This window comes from Anguilla rostrata, chromosome 4 (assembly GCF_018555375.3).
Source record: "Anguilla rostrata isolate EN2019 chromosome 4, ASM1855537v3, whole genome shotgun sequence".
NCBI lineage: Eukaryota > Metazoa > Chordata > Actinopteri > Anguilliformes > Anguillidae > Anguilla > Anguilla rostrata.
The window spans coordinates 16,863,996-16,879,973 of NC_057936.1; the positions used below are offsets into that span (position 1 = coordinate 16,863,996).

At 41.2% G+C, this 15,978-nt stretch overlaps 1 protein-coding gene across 1 annotated transcript in view; it reads left to right on the plus strand.

Annotated features, from left to right (window-relative positions):
- The first annotated feature begins 2,158 nt into the window (after positions 1–2,158).
- The window catches only part of LOC135254092 (dnaJ homolog subfamily C member 13-like), a 59,253-nt gene continuing 45,433 nt past the window's right edge, over positions 2,159–15,978 (plus strand). The window contains exons 1-2 of the mRNA XM_064334045.1: positions 2,159–2,211; positions 9,703–9,783. Coding sequence (XP_064190115.1) covers positions 2,186–2,211; positions 9,703–9,783 — 107 coding nt within the window. The 5' untranslated portion in view covers positions 2,159–2,185. The remainder of the gene's footprint in view (positions 2,212–9,702; positions 9,784–15,978) is intronic.

The following is a 15,978-nucleotide window of genomic DNA, read 5'->3' on the forward strand; positions in this document are numbered from 1 at the left end:
TAGATTTTCTGTGAGCTTATCAATTACTTATACAAATTGTTGGTCTTGAATGACACCAAAAACCAGCAGACATTATGGTCCTTCAGAACTGGAGTCTGGCACTGCTGATATTAGCGGTGTGCACAGACTCTCTAAGGGGCAGGGACAAAAAATGAAAAAGGGCACCTCTGTGTGCACCAACGTGGGGCTACCTACCTGGGCTGGGCGTACATTAGGTCACACACAGTCACACGCCCGCAAGACACCTTAAGCAAGACTGTCTCTCAGTGGCATGCACAAACTTTCTGAGAAGGCATTTTTCCTTTGCTATAGTTTTGTTACTTGTGTAGTATCCAAGGGCTCACCTATGACTTTATATATGTAAAACAACCCAAATACAAATGTTTGTCTTTGAATGAGAACAATTATTAAGATACTTTTAAAAGGGCACCACCTAATCCACCTACACTTACTACAAACATGCACATATAAAAAGTCAGCACATGCACACGCACACACACACACACACACACACACACATAAACACGTAAGAAACCCCTCAGATACACCAAAGAGTGCATTGAGGTCACCCACTGTAAGAAACCCCTCTGCAAACCAAACAGCGGAAATATCTGAGTGGCAAAGGTACGCGTGTAGTCTTACCCGGTGCTACTGGCAGGGGATTTTGTTACCAGTAGTGTGGCTTTATACAAATCATTAGCTTGGTAGATGTGGACATGTCTTTGGCTTGTGTAGCCACCATATATACAATTGTGTATCCTGCTACGGCACTAGTGTATAGGTGAGTGACTACAGGGTGCAGATATCTTAAGTTCTGTGAGTATGCTGGGACCTTAAAACAGCTAGGTGTACAGTGTAAGAGTCTAAGAGAAATGCCAGGTGAAGTCATCAAATGAAGACACAAGATCAATGATCCTGTTTGCACTACCTCTGTAAGCATATCACACTGGGTTAACCTTTGCATCTGGCTGGGCGCTGACCCTTAAGTATTAAGATCTTTAGTCAGCACCCCACCACTAAAGACATCAACTTGTTCCCCATGACATCAGTTTTCCATCAATACGGAACATTATTGCAATGTATTATGGAGAGCCTACAGTTCACATAATGCTGATCCAATCAGATGTTTTGCGACTGAGCACTATCTCTTCATCACACTTGCTGACTCCCTGTCAGCACAATAAACAGTCTGTTTTTTGTTCTGTAAGGTGCCCTAGAAGTGCCCCTATGATAGAGAAAACACACCTAGTTTTTGCCCCAAGGTCCTTGTATCCTCAAAAATGAAGCATGGGATGCTGCTTTGGGCCAGTGAAATAAATTAACCTCTGCATAAAAAAACTATCTAACTTATGTACGACATGCTAATAGCTAAGAATTAAAACAACCTCCTTGTATTGGCTTCATATATTTTTCACTCTGGGGAATATGTCTCATGGTCAGGAACATTTAGAAATCACTGTGATATCAATTTTTTCTTCATATCATCTTACCGCAATACAATTACGTGAAACCTTCACACCTTCCACCAGATGGCAGTAGATAATATGGATTTTATATAACATATAGACACACAAACACGCAGACAAATATAACACAAAACTACCTCTTCTGCTGTTAGTTTTATAATCACATTTGTTATAATTTGCAATTATTACCCTTGATGTCTTAATTTGGGAAGATGGAAAAAGCCAACCCTGCCACTTTGGATGGTTGATGCACTTTGTCTTCCTTATTTAAAATGGTGCGCAGCCTTTTAGATTTCGTCTTGGTTTCTGTCTTCCCTCCATGGTTGTCTGTGCTGTCTACAAAAATGTTCTTTTAAAGTCCTATTTTGTGTGGGGATGTGACAAACAAGTAAAACTTCATAAATAAGCACATACAACAGATTTCATTCTTTTATTTCCTGTCATATAGTTGAGTTTCCAACCTCACATTTAAGCCTGAGAACTAAATGTCATTAAGTCATGCCTGGTTTTTTTTTCTGAAGCTGAGAAAGCCAGTATTCGTTATTTTCAGAGGGTCTTTAAATCGACAATTTTATCTTTTCCCCTTGTGTTGGCCCATAACTCAATCAGACTAATCAGGTCCACATGCTAAGTCCTGAGTCAGATGCTTCACAATGTGATCACTCATTGATGTTCTAGTCATCCACACTGTGCCGCACTGCCACGAGGCCACTGAAAATATGTTTCCCCTCAACCTTCATTCACGGTGAGTTATTTGTGTTGTACCTTGTTCAAGGAGCACTGTTAAAAAAAGGAAAGCAAAAAGTGATAAATTAAAGTCTGAAATGCTCTCATATTGTCTGTTACTGTTAGATTATTATTATTTTGTTAAGAAACTTTCCAGTGCAATAGTGCAAGATATGTACAGTTGAATTGACTTATATTTTTCTCATGCATTTTCTCATGCAACACAGAACTAAATGAATACAAGAAATCAAATGACTTGGGATTTGCTAAATACTCTAAGTTGGTAAAAATGGCCAGTGAACATTTGTGCTGAGACCAAATGGCAGGAAATATATTAATACCATTTTTGTTGTGATGTTCATTCATACACCTAGCTGATAGTAATGTTCATTTGTACACCTAGCTGATAAAGTTTAACTAGGCTGAACTGTTGTGTTGTTAATGGCCTGGCTCCAGTGGGACAAATTTCATCCATTTCAGAACGGAACACTTCAATTGGATTGAAAAAGACAGGATTGTATCACATCTGTTTGCGTAATGACTTTGCTCTGGGTTGTCAAACCGCTTACTAATTTTATAGTACAATTGAGTTCATAAAGATAAAAAAGAAAGACAGATTTGTAATCCTTTCTCTCTTTTATTTCAGTGAAATATTTTTAGACATCAATGCACTCATGCAGTCTTTTAACAAGGAACATGAAGCACTGGGTTTAGGAAGGCTTACTTAACCTAGAACAATAAGAATATAATCTCTTTTTTGTTCTTTAGATTAAGAAACATCATATTAAAACAACCTATCAGTTTGCAGTCCATAACTGTTTATTTTCTCAAACAACCGTAATGAAATGGCTAGGGGTTGTTGTACCAACAGAATCTTTGAAATGACATAAATGACAGCAAAGATATTGCGATATAGTTTTAAGCATGACCTCCTTTCTGTCATAATAACCACATACAAGACTGAATATTACATTAAAGCCAGAGGAACAGAAGATGACATGAAGGGCTCAAAAACTGGTATGGTTCATGTTCATGGGCAGAACATTCCTCAGAACCAGTACCACCACAGTGCAAAGCCGCCATTTGTCATATTCAAATACAGAATAAAACATATTGATCCTACTGTTTCAAACATCACATTCTATTCTATTGGAACAGCAGAACAAAGGATAGACCAAACAAAACCAAGCAGTGTGTCGGAAGGTCTTAAATGCAACATAAGAATTTTATTCTTGAAAATATATAATTACTCTGCCATGATCTACTTTTGAGAAATGGAATCTTCAGAAACCACCAGTACGATTCAGCCACTCGATAGCAATGTCGTGGTTACGTCCTCGGGGGGCGCTGCAGAATAACATAAGGTTGTCAGTCAACGCTTCTAAGCGTAGGACGATTAAATAATTTAGTAATACAACGAGAATGTGAGCAATACATTTGAAACAGATCGCGCACAATCCCACTTTAACCGCCAGTAATAAATGCATATTTCAGAAATTAATCTCAGAATTGATGCTAGCTGTCGCTCGAATGTAAATCCAGAAAAACCACGCACTCCGCAACGAGAAGCATCACTCATTCTTTGATCACTCGTTCCAGAGCACTGTTTCCTGACTAGCCAATCAGCTGACAAACCCATGACAGGCTAGGGCTGAGGCGCATGCGCAGTGGACCCTCTTATGGCAGAAGGAAGATGGCAGCGTCCTGAGTCCTGAGTGAAGAGAGCATAGAGTCGAGTAGCCACGGCACCGGATTGGGAAAATTAAACAGCAACCGTTTGCATTGGAGGGAGGGGGGTAGAGGGACTGAAAAAATTGCAACTTGTAGCGGCTATCCAGGTAAAAATCAGACCGAAATAAAAAACACCGCGATTATTCTCTCGGCATCGCACCCCCATTTCAGCTCTTACTTTCCCCTCTCCTGCTTTGGTTGCCACCTAGTTTTCTTGCGAATTATGTGGCTAGTTAAGAAGGTAGTGAATTGTAAACTAGCTGCATTTACATTGTCGAATCATGAGTGTGCAATGTCTAATTTCTGCGGCAACCCTGAATTTCGACAGCTAGGTAAATGGTTAGCTAGCCGGCTACCGACTTTATTTATGTGCATTGTGATGAGGGATGGGCCTGCTTAAGACCTCGGTTTCATGTTGTTCTTAAGTTCTCTTTGCACATTATATTTAGGGTGTGATTCAATGAGTTGCCATTTATTTCAAAGGACTGAACTGCAACCCGGTGGCTTTCTAACTGTACGATGCTAGTTATACGTAACGTTATGGTTAAAATATTGACGTGTCTCGATTGCCTTGCTAACTTAACGTTAGCGTATGAACGACTTGGGCTAACGTTAGCCAGCAGCTCACCAAGCTAGTTGGTCTATATCACGTAGTAATGGACGAATGATTGAAAATACATTATTGTTGCCAGGAAATCGTTATTTTATATTAAATCGTCATTGTTCTGTTGATGTGACAATGAGTGTTGAGGGAGATAGATATTATTTGTTGAGCTAACCAGTTGGCAAAGTTTGAGACCAAACCCGACAGCGCCCTCCTCACTAGCTGGTTTGCTAACTAACGTTGGCTAAAGTCAAACTGTACGGAACTGTTCATGCATTCCTGAAAAATCTTAGTATTTCGAGTGCAGTTAGCTTGGAGAATTAAATCTATACAGTTGTGCTGTGCTGAAGACGCATAACTTACGGTTTGTTAACCTGCCGCAATTTAGTGTTCATTAGTCAATTCGGAAAGTATTTTTGTGCTATTGGTTAAGGAGGATTCGGTTACTTTGTTGTTAGTGCGTAGTGCTTTGGACAGTGTGGCCCCACGGTTGATTAGTATGCTGTGAAAAATTAGGACTTGCCTTTGGTCTTTACAATTTTCTTAGCGGTTGCAATAGGAGATGTACAGCATGACAAAGTTAAAATGGCTTGGAGCGTCAAGAGCAGTTCAGTTTTACTCATTGTGGTTTCACAATTATTTACTTTCAATAAACATTTTCCATGTGCCACAGTCTGCTGAAACTGCAGCTAAAATATAGTAGGTCTTGGTCGTATGATGGTTGATTATATACAGACATACTCTGATGTACTGCCACTGCAGATGAGCCATGAACAGCTTTGGAAGAACAATATCTAAAATGTATTGTGTTAGTATTCTGACTGGAACTTTGCAGCAACAGATGGATATGCATTACAGCTTTCGAACATGAGTGAAGAATATATTTTCAGACAGATGATCTATATCCCCACTGCTTTTCTTCATGGATGAGTTGAAAATTTGGTAAAGCACATGTTCATTTTATCTAATGAAGCAATGTAAATATGTACTTTTTGTAGTTCCTGTGGTGGTCTCTGTGAATAAACGTACTCCACAACAGATTTCTTCATTGCTTTTTATTGTAATTTGCTTAGGTTGTATCTGTAATGATATGGCAATTTGGCGTAAGTTACAGAATATCCAGTTTTTTAAATGGAAGTATCTTTGAATGGAAATGTATTTTGCACATATAAAATAGTGATCAGTGGACAATATTGAATAGTGTTCAATTCACTTACCCACAGTGCTTCACATGTGATCAGCTCTGGTTGAAGATATCAATATTTGTTTGTTCTCTTGCTGAAGTAATTGTCCCAGTGTTTCATAATGTCTGTATTAAGGCGGCAATGTGAACAGTTAAGTCCAAATTATATTTTGTTGTGTTCTTTGATAACAGTTGATTTGGTAAATGAGACACTGACAGTCTTTCTTTGTTTTATGGAAGGTTAATTGTGTGGAAAAATTAGGGTGAAATCGGAGGCAACGCTGTGTAGCTTAATGCTCCATATGGTCTAGGGCCTAATCTGAAGGGCTTTTCATGTAACGGTCAAAGAAAGTTAGGTTAGGAAATTGTATCAGTGTGTTGTATTTTTCTGGTATAGGCCAGCCCATTCATTGTTGTGCTATGCTAATGAGGATGGAAGGAAGTGCAATTAGCTTTTTATGTTGTAGGTATTTATGGTGCCCACATAATGAAAAGTAGGTTGATGCCTAGTCAGAGCCTCCCCCTTTAACATTCCAACCCTGGTGCAATAACATGTCATATTGCGAGGCAGTGCTCTGCAGTTCTTGCATCTGTGGTGCCTGTTAGATCTTGAAGTTTGTCTGAGAACCAGTGTTACAACCTCACTGATATGTCTGAAAAAAGTGGTGTCACTTCCTTCCACAGTTTGTAATGTCAGAGTATTTTTCCATTCATCTTTGGTGGAAAAAGGTCATTTCCATAGTACAGTGTCACACCCAAGCTGGAGTACGCTGTTATTTAACATTTTTGCTGTGGTTCTCAGTCAGCAGACAGTCCTGTTAAATGCAGACAGGACACAAGTCCTTTACTGTATGTCACGTGACCCTTCCCCCCTCCCCATCATCTTGTTCAGTGCCAAACTGCCAGTAATTCCACAGCTTCAGGAAGCCCCTTTGTAGTCAGGCAGTGTAGTCTGTACAGGCTTCAGTAGCAGAATGGCGTCACGTTTCTTAGTGCTGTGGGCTGTGTGCCTCTCTGCAGCTTTGCCTGTCAGGAAGGCTTTTAGCACTGCCCTATTGATCTGTGCCGGAGTAGGGAAAGAGCAGTCATGTGATCACCTCCTGTCATCATTGCGGGTCTTTCACGTTCTTGGGATAGCAGATTTACACTTTTTTTCCAGTCAAGTGTGATCTAACTTTCTATGGTCACTGCAAATGTTTTACAAACGGTGCCACACTGCTTCCTTATTCTCTTTAGTTGGGCCACCAGTTGGTCTCCTGTTGTTTTCTTGCATTGTGCTTCAGTCCTCCACCAGCTAGAGGTTGTCAAGCCCCTTCTCAATTATCCCATGTGCACCACCTCAGTCTAAGCTGATTAAGTAATTGCCGCTAATTGAGCTCAGATGATGATTGACAGCGATGTTTACAAGCGACGCATTAAATTCAGGTTGATTACTTAGTACTGTGGACATGCTGTGGTATTATTGAATGTTGTATAGGGGCATGATAGGTTTTGTTAGAAGCAATGAGAAACCCTCACATTAAAAATGATAGCAGTTATATAACATTTAAATTGCACAAAAAAAATAACATTCGTGCTTTATATGGTTGAATTTTTCTTTTTGTGGCAGTGATACTCAATCTTGGTCCTGGAGAGCCACAGAGATTTTAGTTTTTTGCTTTAGATCAGCAGCTGATTCAGACTCAAGAAACCAGGTGACCTGAGTTAACAGTGTAATCGATTGCTTTGCTTCGCTACTCAAGTTCTGAGTAACAACGAAAGCCAGCAGGCCCTACGGCCCTCCATGACCCTGATTGAGGGCCATTGGCTCAAAGACAAGCTTCTCGTAGCGTTTAAACTTCCATCCTGGAAATGGCACAGGCATGTCTGACTGCCCACAACGTTTGTAGCCAAACAAATTATCTTTGAACCAAAAAGCGACATAAGCGGTTTGTGACACGCCATTCTCAGCACATATACCTTGCACGGAGGTGCAGTGCTTAAGTCAGTAGTTTGGACTTATTGCAATGCTAGTTGCTGAGTGTGTTTTTTGACAGTAGGTTGGAATGGAGAGGAAGGAAGAGTGGAGTCGCTTATTTCCAGGGTCTCAGCAGATTGCTGACAAAGGTTCTCATCTGAAACCAGCGTTGTGAGGTTACTTTGTGTGCTGATTTGTGCATGTATAAGACGCTGTCTCTTTGTTGATTGTTTGCTTGCTTTATGTTAATGATTTTAGTCTTACATTTGTCTTGTTTTGTCAGTGTTTTTGTGTAGTCTCTAGCCTGTGTAGATGCTTGTGGAAAGTGTTTGTGTTGTGTAGTTCGAATCTTACATACATGCCTGAATTGATAAAGCCAACGTATCCTTGTGCTGTCAGCCGGACTTATTACTGTTTTTTCCAGAAAGTAAACTGACAAAGTTGTGTGGTCCAGAATGTTCTACCATGTGTATGTTAATGAGACTCAAGGACAGTCATGTAGTGAATCATGTGATCTTGGCCCTTGAAGTGCACTCTGTACTCTCGTTCACATGATGGTTGTTATTGTTTCCTTTCTGTTCGATGTGTCGTTTAAAGATTACCAGGTGTATACAGCTCTCTCTCTTTTTCGTTTTGGCATTATTTCCAAAGGCCCCTGCACAAGAGGCATTAAAGAAATGCACACCATGTAGCCTGTCTAGCTTCCAGCATGTATCTGTCTAGACATACTTCCCCCCCCCCATTCTTATACATGTTAATTTACTTTTTTTGTTTTTTTAAAGAACCCCTGTTTTCCTCCCAGTATGGAATGGCCAGTTTATTTAGTTTGTGCTCATTGCTGTAACTGTCATATGAGGAGAGCACAGATAAGCGCATGCTCTCCTCCAAAACACATCGGCCACAGCTTCATTTCACCCAGCAGTCTGCCAGCTAGGCTCCCACAGGCTCTGAGCTGGAGGGAAACGCTTTGTGAGCCGCTTGTGAAAGCAGACTGTGGGTGCTCAACTCACAGGTAGATAAATGGGTTTGTTGATGAGTGGATATTTTTATCAAGGAAATTTCTTTACAAGATAACTGGAAGTGTAGCCTTAGCCTACATATATACCTTCTTGCCCTGGAGTACCGCACACCAAAAAAAAAGAGTTTCAGGAAAAAAACAGGACTAATCATTAGGCATGTTCTGGTGAAACCTACAAAAAAATAAAGCAATGATAAGCAAAGACCATAACAACCTGAGTCTGTTGTGTATGGTTGAACCCTCATCAGAAAAGCTTTTGTAGAACCCGGATTGAAAAGCTCTATGGGTAGATAGATGGCTGGGCAGATGAAACCTCGGTGATCTTTATAAGTCCCTGTGTGACATGTAAGAACTTGAGATTCCCCTTAATACAGGTTGCTTTACATTTCTGCTTTACTGCTCTCTCATTACTATACTCAGCAGTGTAGGCTATGCTGGTGCAAGGCTACCTTTAAGTTCCAGCTTGGTGGGTGTTGCTGAAGGTTTGCAGTTGGGCTGTTGAATGTCAGTGGCCAGTGTGAAGTGTATGGACTGTATTTTTGGAATCTGCGATAAGCTTAGAGTGGTGCTTGAAGGTCGAGGTCAGGATTGGTCTTGCGTAGCCTCTGACCCGATGACAGGATGCCCTAGACAACTGTCAATATCAAATGTAGTCCATTTCTGAGGAGTTCTGTTGACTTCTGCAGTGCCCGTGTAATTGACTTAGCGGCTCAAAGTCGGTCCTGTATCGCTGATGCTTTTGTGAAGTCACCACCCTGCTTTATCCACGATGACTTCATTATATTGAACTAAACAGATGGGAAATGAACAATGATGATGTCATTGGCGCTGTTGCATTTACAGTGTTTTATGCAGATATTTAATTCTTGCATTACAATTCTCTTTGCTGCTTGTTGGCTCTGACTGGATAAAATTGATATTGGAACTCTAGAAACTGTGGCAATCTCCTACTATTAGGCCTACATTTTTTACTGTGGTGTCCCTTCTCATTGTCTCATATTGGCCTTTGTGTTTCAGTTCATGCCAGAAGATGAATATCCTCAAAGACAACAAAGACTTGGCCTGTTTCTACACGACAAAACACTCTTGGAGGGGAAAGTAAGTTCTTGCTTTTTAAAAAGACAATGTTGTCTGTTCCCAGGGCTGATCTGTTATATGGATGTTATTGTTATTGCTTTTTATTTGGCACCGCTTCTGCATCAGCTGCAAGCACGTTCTACATGTGCAACCTGAGTTTGCGCTTATTGTCATACATTTTACTTGCAGTTATCCCCGTTTTCAGAGATTTGGTGTCTTCTGTTTGGCTGCAGGTCGGTATCAGGTTATTAGTGCACATTGACGGTAAGTCAGGTGCATTTCTGGTGTTTCATTTATAGGATGTGGTTAGCACACTTGCGTCAATTTCACTGCAGTCAAGGGAAAATAATTTATGACTGCATCCCACTTGTCACCTTTGTTTAATTCAGTTTCAGAAGGTCACTTGTCTCATTGCAACTGGGGTCAGTCCTACCAGTCCCGAGTGAAACCATTTGGGATGGGGACACCTTGCAGGCTTTTTGATCAGGGAGAAACAAATCCACAGCTAGAAATAGTAATTACCAGTGCATTAAAACATGTGTGATTAAGCACTTGAAAATGGATTGAAGTCCTTCCAAACTAATTTTGGTCAAGCCAGATATGCCCTAGCCTGGAATTGGTCAACTGGAGTGACAGCAAATTGTTGTTTTCAAACAGGCCTGAGAGTAGAGCTTGAAGAATCGATGACTTGAAAGCATAATTAACCTGTGCCTTCAACCAGGCTATTTTATATTAGTAGAGACTATGAGATGATGCTGAAAGCATGCGATGGGATGAAGGGGCCTCAGTATGGCTGGTCCTTGTTTGTCTGGAATTTATCACCTCTATCTGAGTCAGTCAGCGTTTTTACAATCAGACTCATTTTAGATGTAATTGTTGGGTCAAAAGTTCACAAATGCTAGCATAAGCTAATTATTAGTGGTACATGGAAGAGAACAGCACGAATAATGGAAAAACCTGAGCGAGAGAGGAAGTGACAGCAAGAGAGAGCGAGAGACAGAAAGGGAGAGAGCGCCTGTGAGTGTCCGCCCCTTTTTCTATGGATTTTCTGTTGTCCAGGGTTGATTGTGACAGTTGCATTGTTTGGACCTCCTGGACATCACGAGTATGGCCAGCTCGTTGTTTAAAGCCTGTTGCCATTCCCCTCTTGCGATCCCAGCCTACGCTGGTTCAGATCACTCATATTTTAATACTACTTAATGTGCTCCAGTGCAATGTCTGAAGTTGGTAACGTTTCTGAAACTGTGTCTTCCACTCAGACAGGTCAATGTATTCAGAATCTTGTGATATTGGGGGGAACTAAGGGACTTCCCTCCCAATATCACGATTCTTGGGCATAATCCAAGTTTGGCACAATTGTAGTGATAGAGTGCTGTCCACTGTTTATGGATGCTGCCCTATAAGGTTATATAGCACTCGCCACAACTCCATGACGCACTGCGAAGAAATGTGTCTCAGGTTGCAGTGCTGTTTTTTTCTAGTTATCATGCTTTGTAGTTGTATCCCTTTTCAGCATTCGATTTTTGTCCTTTGTAGGACCTGGCACTGAACAAACTGTTAAGCAAAAGTACAGTTTCAGTGTGCACACCATTTCATCCAGAAACACGGCACACCTGCAGGGGCAGTTAATCTAAATTAGGGCTTGAGTCACAAAGTTTGTGAAATGCAGAAAGGCTCGTAGTGTGCTTTAATAGGGTCAGAAGGACTTGATGTGTGTGGGTCTGACAGATCTAGCTAATCGCTGCTATGGATGGGCACTGGAGACTTGGGCTGTAGTTGGGAGAGGCTTGGGAGTATGGGAATCTGAGTCCACACAGCCCCAGACCCAACCGTCTCCAGGCTCCAGTCTTAATTTTGTTCGCATTTTGATGCGCTGTGTGAAATTTGCAATTTCCTGGCATTGGAAACCTGCCTGCTTCAAAGTGTTCTTTTCTCTGTGTAGGAGTTACCCGTATGATAACAGTAGTTTCAAGGGACAGCAGTCGGTGTGGCAGCTTCATCTGTAAAATACTATTGTTCAAAAGCCCCATTCATAGTTGTGCTGGCAAGTCCTACCAGTAGCTCTTCATTTATCAACCGCCTCCGTTCACATATTTATTTTTTCCCGCAGCGACAGCTGCTAGCTTTAGATTATTCATTAAAAGGAAGGTTGCAAATACTTCAGCGGTATTATAATTCTGCACTTATCCCAGGTGCGGTTGTGGTTATGTGCTAAATCTTGTTTTTGAATTAGCTAGATGCCTAGTTGTACTGTCTTGTAACATTTATGAAGTAAATTTCCAGATATTTTACTTGAAGCTTAATAATTCCTGCTTTATTGCCAGCAAACAGAAAATCATATTCACGTTTCTTGAAGGCCCTAGCCTGCTGCTGCATCATCAGGGATGGATTCTGAAGCAGAGGCAGAAAAAAACTATGATGTCAACAAGAAAAAATAGGCTAAAGATAGCTGAAGAGTTACACAACTGCACAGGTTGTAACCAGCCATTTCCCTTTGACAACTTAAAACATTTTCACATTCCTTTAGTTGAACATTTTAATGCTCGGGACCATGTAAGGCCACTTTCCCTTGTGTACCAGACCATGCGTGCATGTACAATAATACTTTTACATCAATTGGAGTCCGCTTGAAGAAACAGGACCGAACGGGGTCATCATAACATGGCGCGTCAGAACCAATTCAGTGGAATCTCAGTGCTCCTTTTTAAACACATTTTAAAGAGCATAAAAACTAGGAGTGCTCATCTATTGGCAACATAGCTGTGTAGAAACATTGGAAGGGGTTAATGTCAATTATGAAGTGGATTTAAATGATTTTGTATGAGGTGCAGTTCCATGCATTCCACGGCTGTCCCGTGACAGTGCCTTCGATTTCCTCTTAGAGTAATTACAGAATGGCTGCGTAATGCCAGACCTTAATTAGATTTTACCTCCATTAGGGTCTTTTCTGTGAATGAGCTCCCGTTCGCTTAATTATTTCCTCTGAAAGTAGGTTAACTCTCATATGAGGCAGCCGGCAATATCTACAGAAAGCGATAGCTGGAAGAATTTCTTAAATTTAGCCTACATATGCTTTGGTTAGTGACCTCTTTTACCTCTCTGCGACAGCTGTGGATAATGAAGGCAGTTTTTGCAATCCAGTGACTCATACTTTTTTGGGCTGTAATTTGATTGGCTGGTTGTGTGTTGAACAGGCCCTGACTCTTGGGCTTACAAAGAGGTTCTCACAGGGACATGGCTGCCGGGGCTGAGAAGAATTTGAAACTTCCAGAGTGCCACAGGACTCTGCTCCCGGTGCGGGGGACCCGGGTTACAGTCGCAACAGAAAGCTGGCGGGTGTTGCTAGGCGGTGCGTTCAGGTGTAAAGTGGCTTGCCTCTGTTTTTTCTCAGAAGGTCTCTGGCCTTTCGGCCCACTTTAGAAAAGGCGCTGTCATCTGAGGACGCCAGAGTTAGGATCGTTTTAGAAAGGGTGGCCATTTTGGAGTTGGGTCTTCATTGGGAAGCCAGCTCTGATTCTGGTGTAGTGGGTCTGGGTTGAGTACAGTGCTAGCGTTTTGGCCATGGGGATTTAAGGAGAGGCGGGTGTAAAGCACAGACCAGTCGTGACCAGCGTACAGGGGTATTGTAGCATGATTTTGTCCATTTCAGCGCCCACACATCTGCCATGTGTGCAGTCGCCATGCTGCACAGTCCTGTCTGTCTGTAAAACAGTTAATCTGATTCATGCTCTCTGACTCTAGCACATATCATTGTGGTCCTCCCGGTAAAGCTGAGTTGGCAAGAATGTGGAGTGGAAGGCCTTATTGCACAATAAATAACATTGGCCGGCTGCTACTGCTCTCTGTCTTTCAGAGTCAGGCAATGAGGTACTTCCCAAAACCTGATTAAAATAGAGTGCGTCGCAATACATGTAGAGGATTTGTGTTCTAAACAAGAATGAATAAATTACTGTTTGAAATGCAGTATGACAAAGTACACTGAGTGCTCTAGTGTCCTTAATTTGTTGTCTGCACTACTGAGGACATAATCATTGAGAGAAATTGATTGGCTGGTTGATGCATTAGCATAATGTGGCATTATATGGCATTTAAAATAAACCAAAGCACAATGTGGCCATTTTCAGATATGGGTAGTGTTGCCATTAAAAGAATGCAGTACAGAAGCCAGCAGACATTGAATAACAGATAACACGTTTCAGAGGCAGGTCAGCTTTGAGTGGTCTGTTATGCCCGGCCAAAATTTGTACACTAAATCAGATACAGTTACCCAGAATCCCCAGTCTCAAAAATAGAGTGTATATCCTACAGCACTTGGATTTTTGAAGCCAGAAGCTGGAGAATAATTGTTCCCGTTTTACCAGTCTTGCTCAGAAAGCAAGTCATTTCCCTGGATTGATTTCTTAATAAAATCAGCGTGCATTAAAACCGGCTTCTGTTACCAGAGGCTTTTTGAGCCGATGTGCTCATGACGTTAGCAGCGTCTGCCACACAGAGAGCTCTCCACTTCCTGGGTCCTGGCCTTTCCCTCGGTTCCCAGGAAGTTACACAATTACGGCGTCGACGCTAACTGTCGAGAGTGTGGCCACCCCCCCCCCCCCTCCCCGCCCCCTCTGTTTACTGAGTATCACCTTTTCCAGTGTTCATTTGAAATGGCCTGTCTTTCAATTACCGTGCAGTCTAGCTCAGGTCAGGTGGTCTGCTTTGGGGCCCAGTAGGGTTTCTATACAAACGGGCAGTTTTCCTTCCATTGTGGTCAATGGCGCTGACCCTCTGTCTTTTCCTTCAACCTTGGTCACCCCACAATGATGACCCAACGTGTAACCCAGCGTTGTCCTTCCTGTTGACGCAAGTGCATGAAAAGAGCGGTGGGGAAGTTTCTCTCAAAAGTCAGGCTCTGCATTACGTTACTGAACTCGTAGACCAACTGTAATTAGATAATATATGCTACACATTTTCTAATTTTCCATAAAGAAATCAATAAGGGTTTTTGAACTTTGGCATCTTCTCTGGTTGCGTATGGGACGAGGCGGTACACCCAGCTCATGCAGTGACACTGATCGCTGCCCTGTGATGAAGAGGTGTTGCTTGGGCAGACATTAAAAATGAACTTCAACAATGTGCAAAATGCATTTCACTACAAGAAAAAGTCAGTATGTAACATCATCCATGTAGTAGGCTATATAATTTATATAGTCCTGACTGTATTATACAATTGATTGCAGAAGTGCTGGGACAGTGACACAATTTTTGTTGTTTTGGCTCTGTACGCCAGCACATCAGACTTGATATAAAACAATATAAGGTTACAGTGCTCTGTCATTTAATTTGAGGATATTTGCATCCATATCCAGTCATCCGTGCAGGAATTACAGTGCTTTTTGTATATACCCCCCCCCCCATTTTAGGGGAGCAAAATTAACAGGATATTTGGCTGCTCAGCTGTTTCAAGGTGTAGAGTTGATGTTGATTCCACACTATAGATACTATACTGAAATAATGTAGGCCGGACATATGACTAAAGTAGTTGCATATATATATAGCTATATATATGCATGCAACTACTTTAGTCATTTATATAGTCATATATATACATATATATGACTATATACATATATATAGCCACAGTTACAGCGATAATTTCTTTCCACTTAGTTTTCATTTTCAAAAATAAAATAACAAATTATATATATATATATATATATAATTTGTTATTTTATTTTTGAAAATGAAAACTAAGTGGAAAGAAATTATCGCTGTAACTGTGGCTATAGAGTATAGCTGCTCGTTTCCTAGTTCATTTGGGTCATACAGGTTGCTTCTGTGAGGCAGTGTCTACCATCATGGCTATTATGTCTGCTTCCAGGATTTCTTTGACTTTTTGGTAGATTAGTATTTGTACAAAGAAGGGACAACTGTTGCTGACATATGCATGTTACAACTCTGCAAGGTCTTGGTTTTAGAAATACCAAAACCAGTGTTGACACTTTTGTCATATAGCCTACAGAGCAATGTGTTGTTTTTTTTCTGATTTTGGAGCTTAAGAGGAAGTCCTCCCACCCCCCACAAAAAGTGTTTCAGCTGCATAGCTGATGCAAAGGCTGTGCTTCTTTTAACTGTTTTGCTGGTTTTTGGTTAATGGTTCAAACGAGAGCTATGCCTACACCCACAGAACTTTAGTCTCGTTTCTCTTGATTTATGCAGTGTAGATTATGGTCC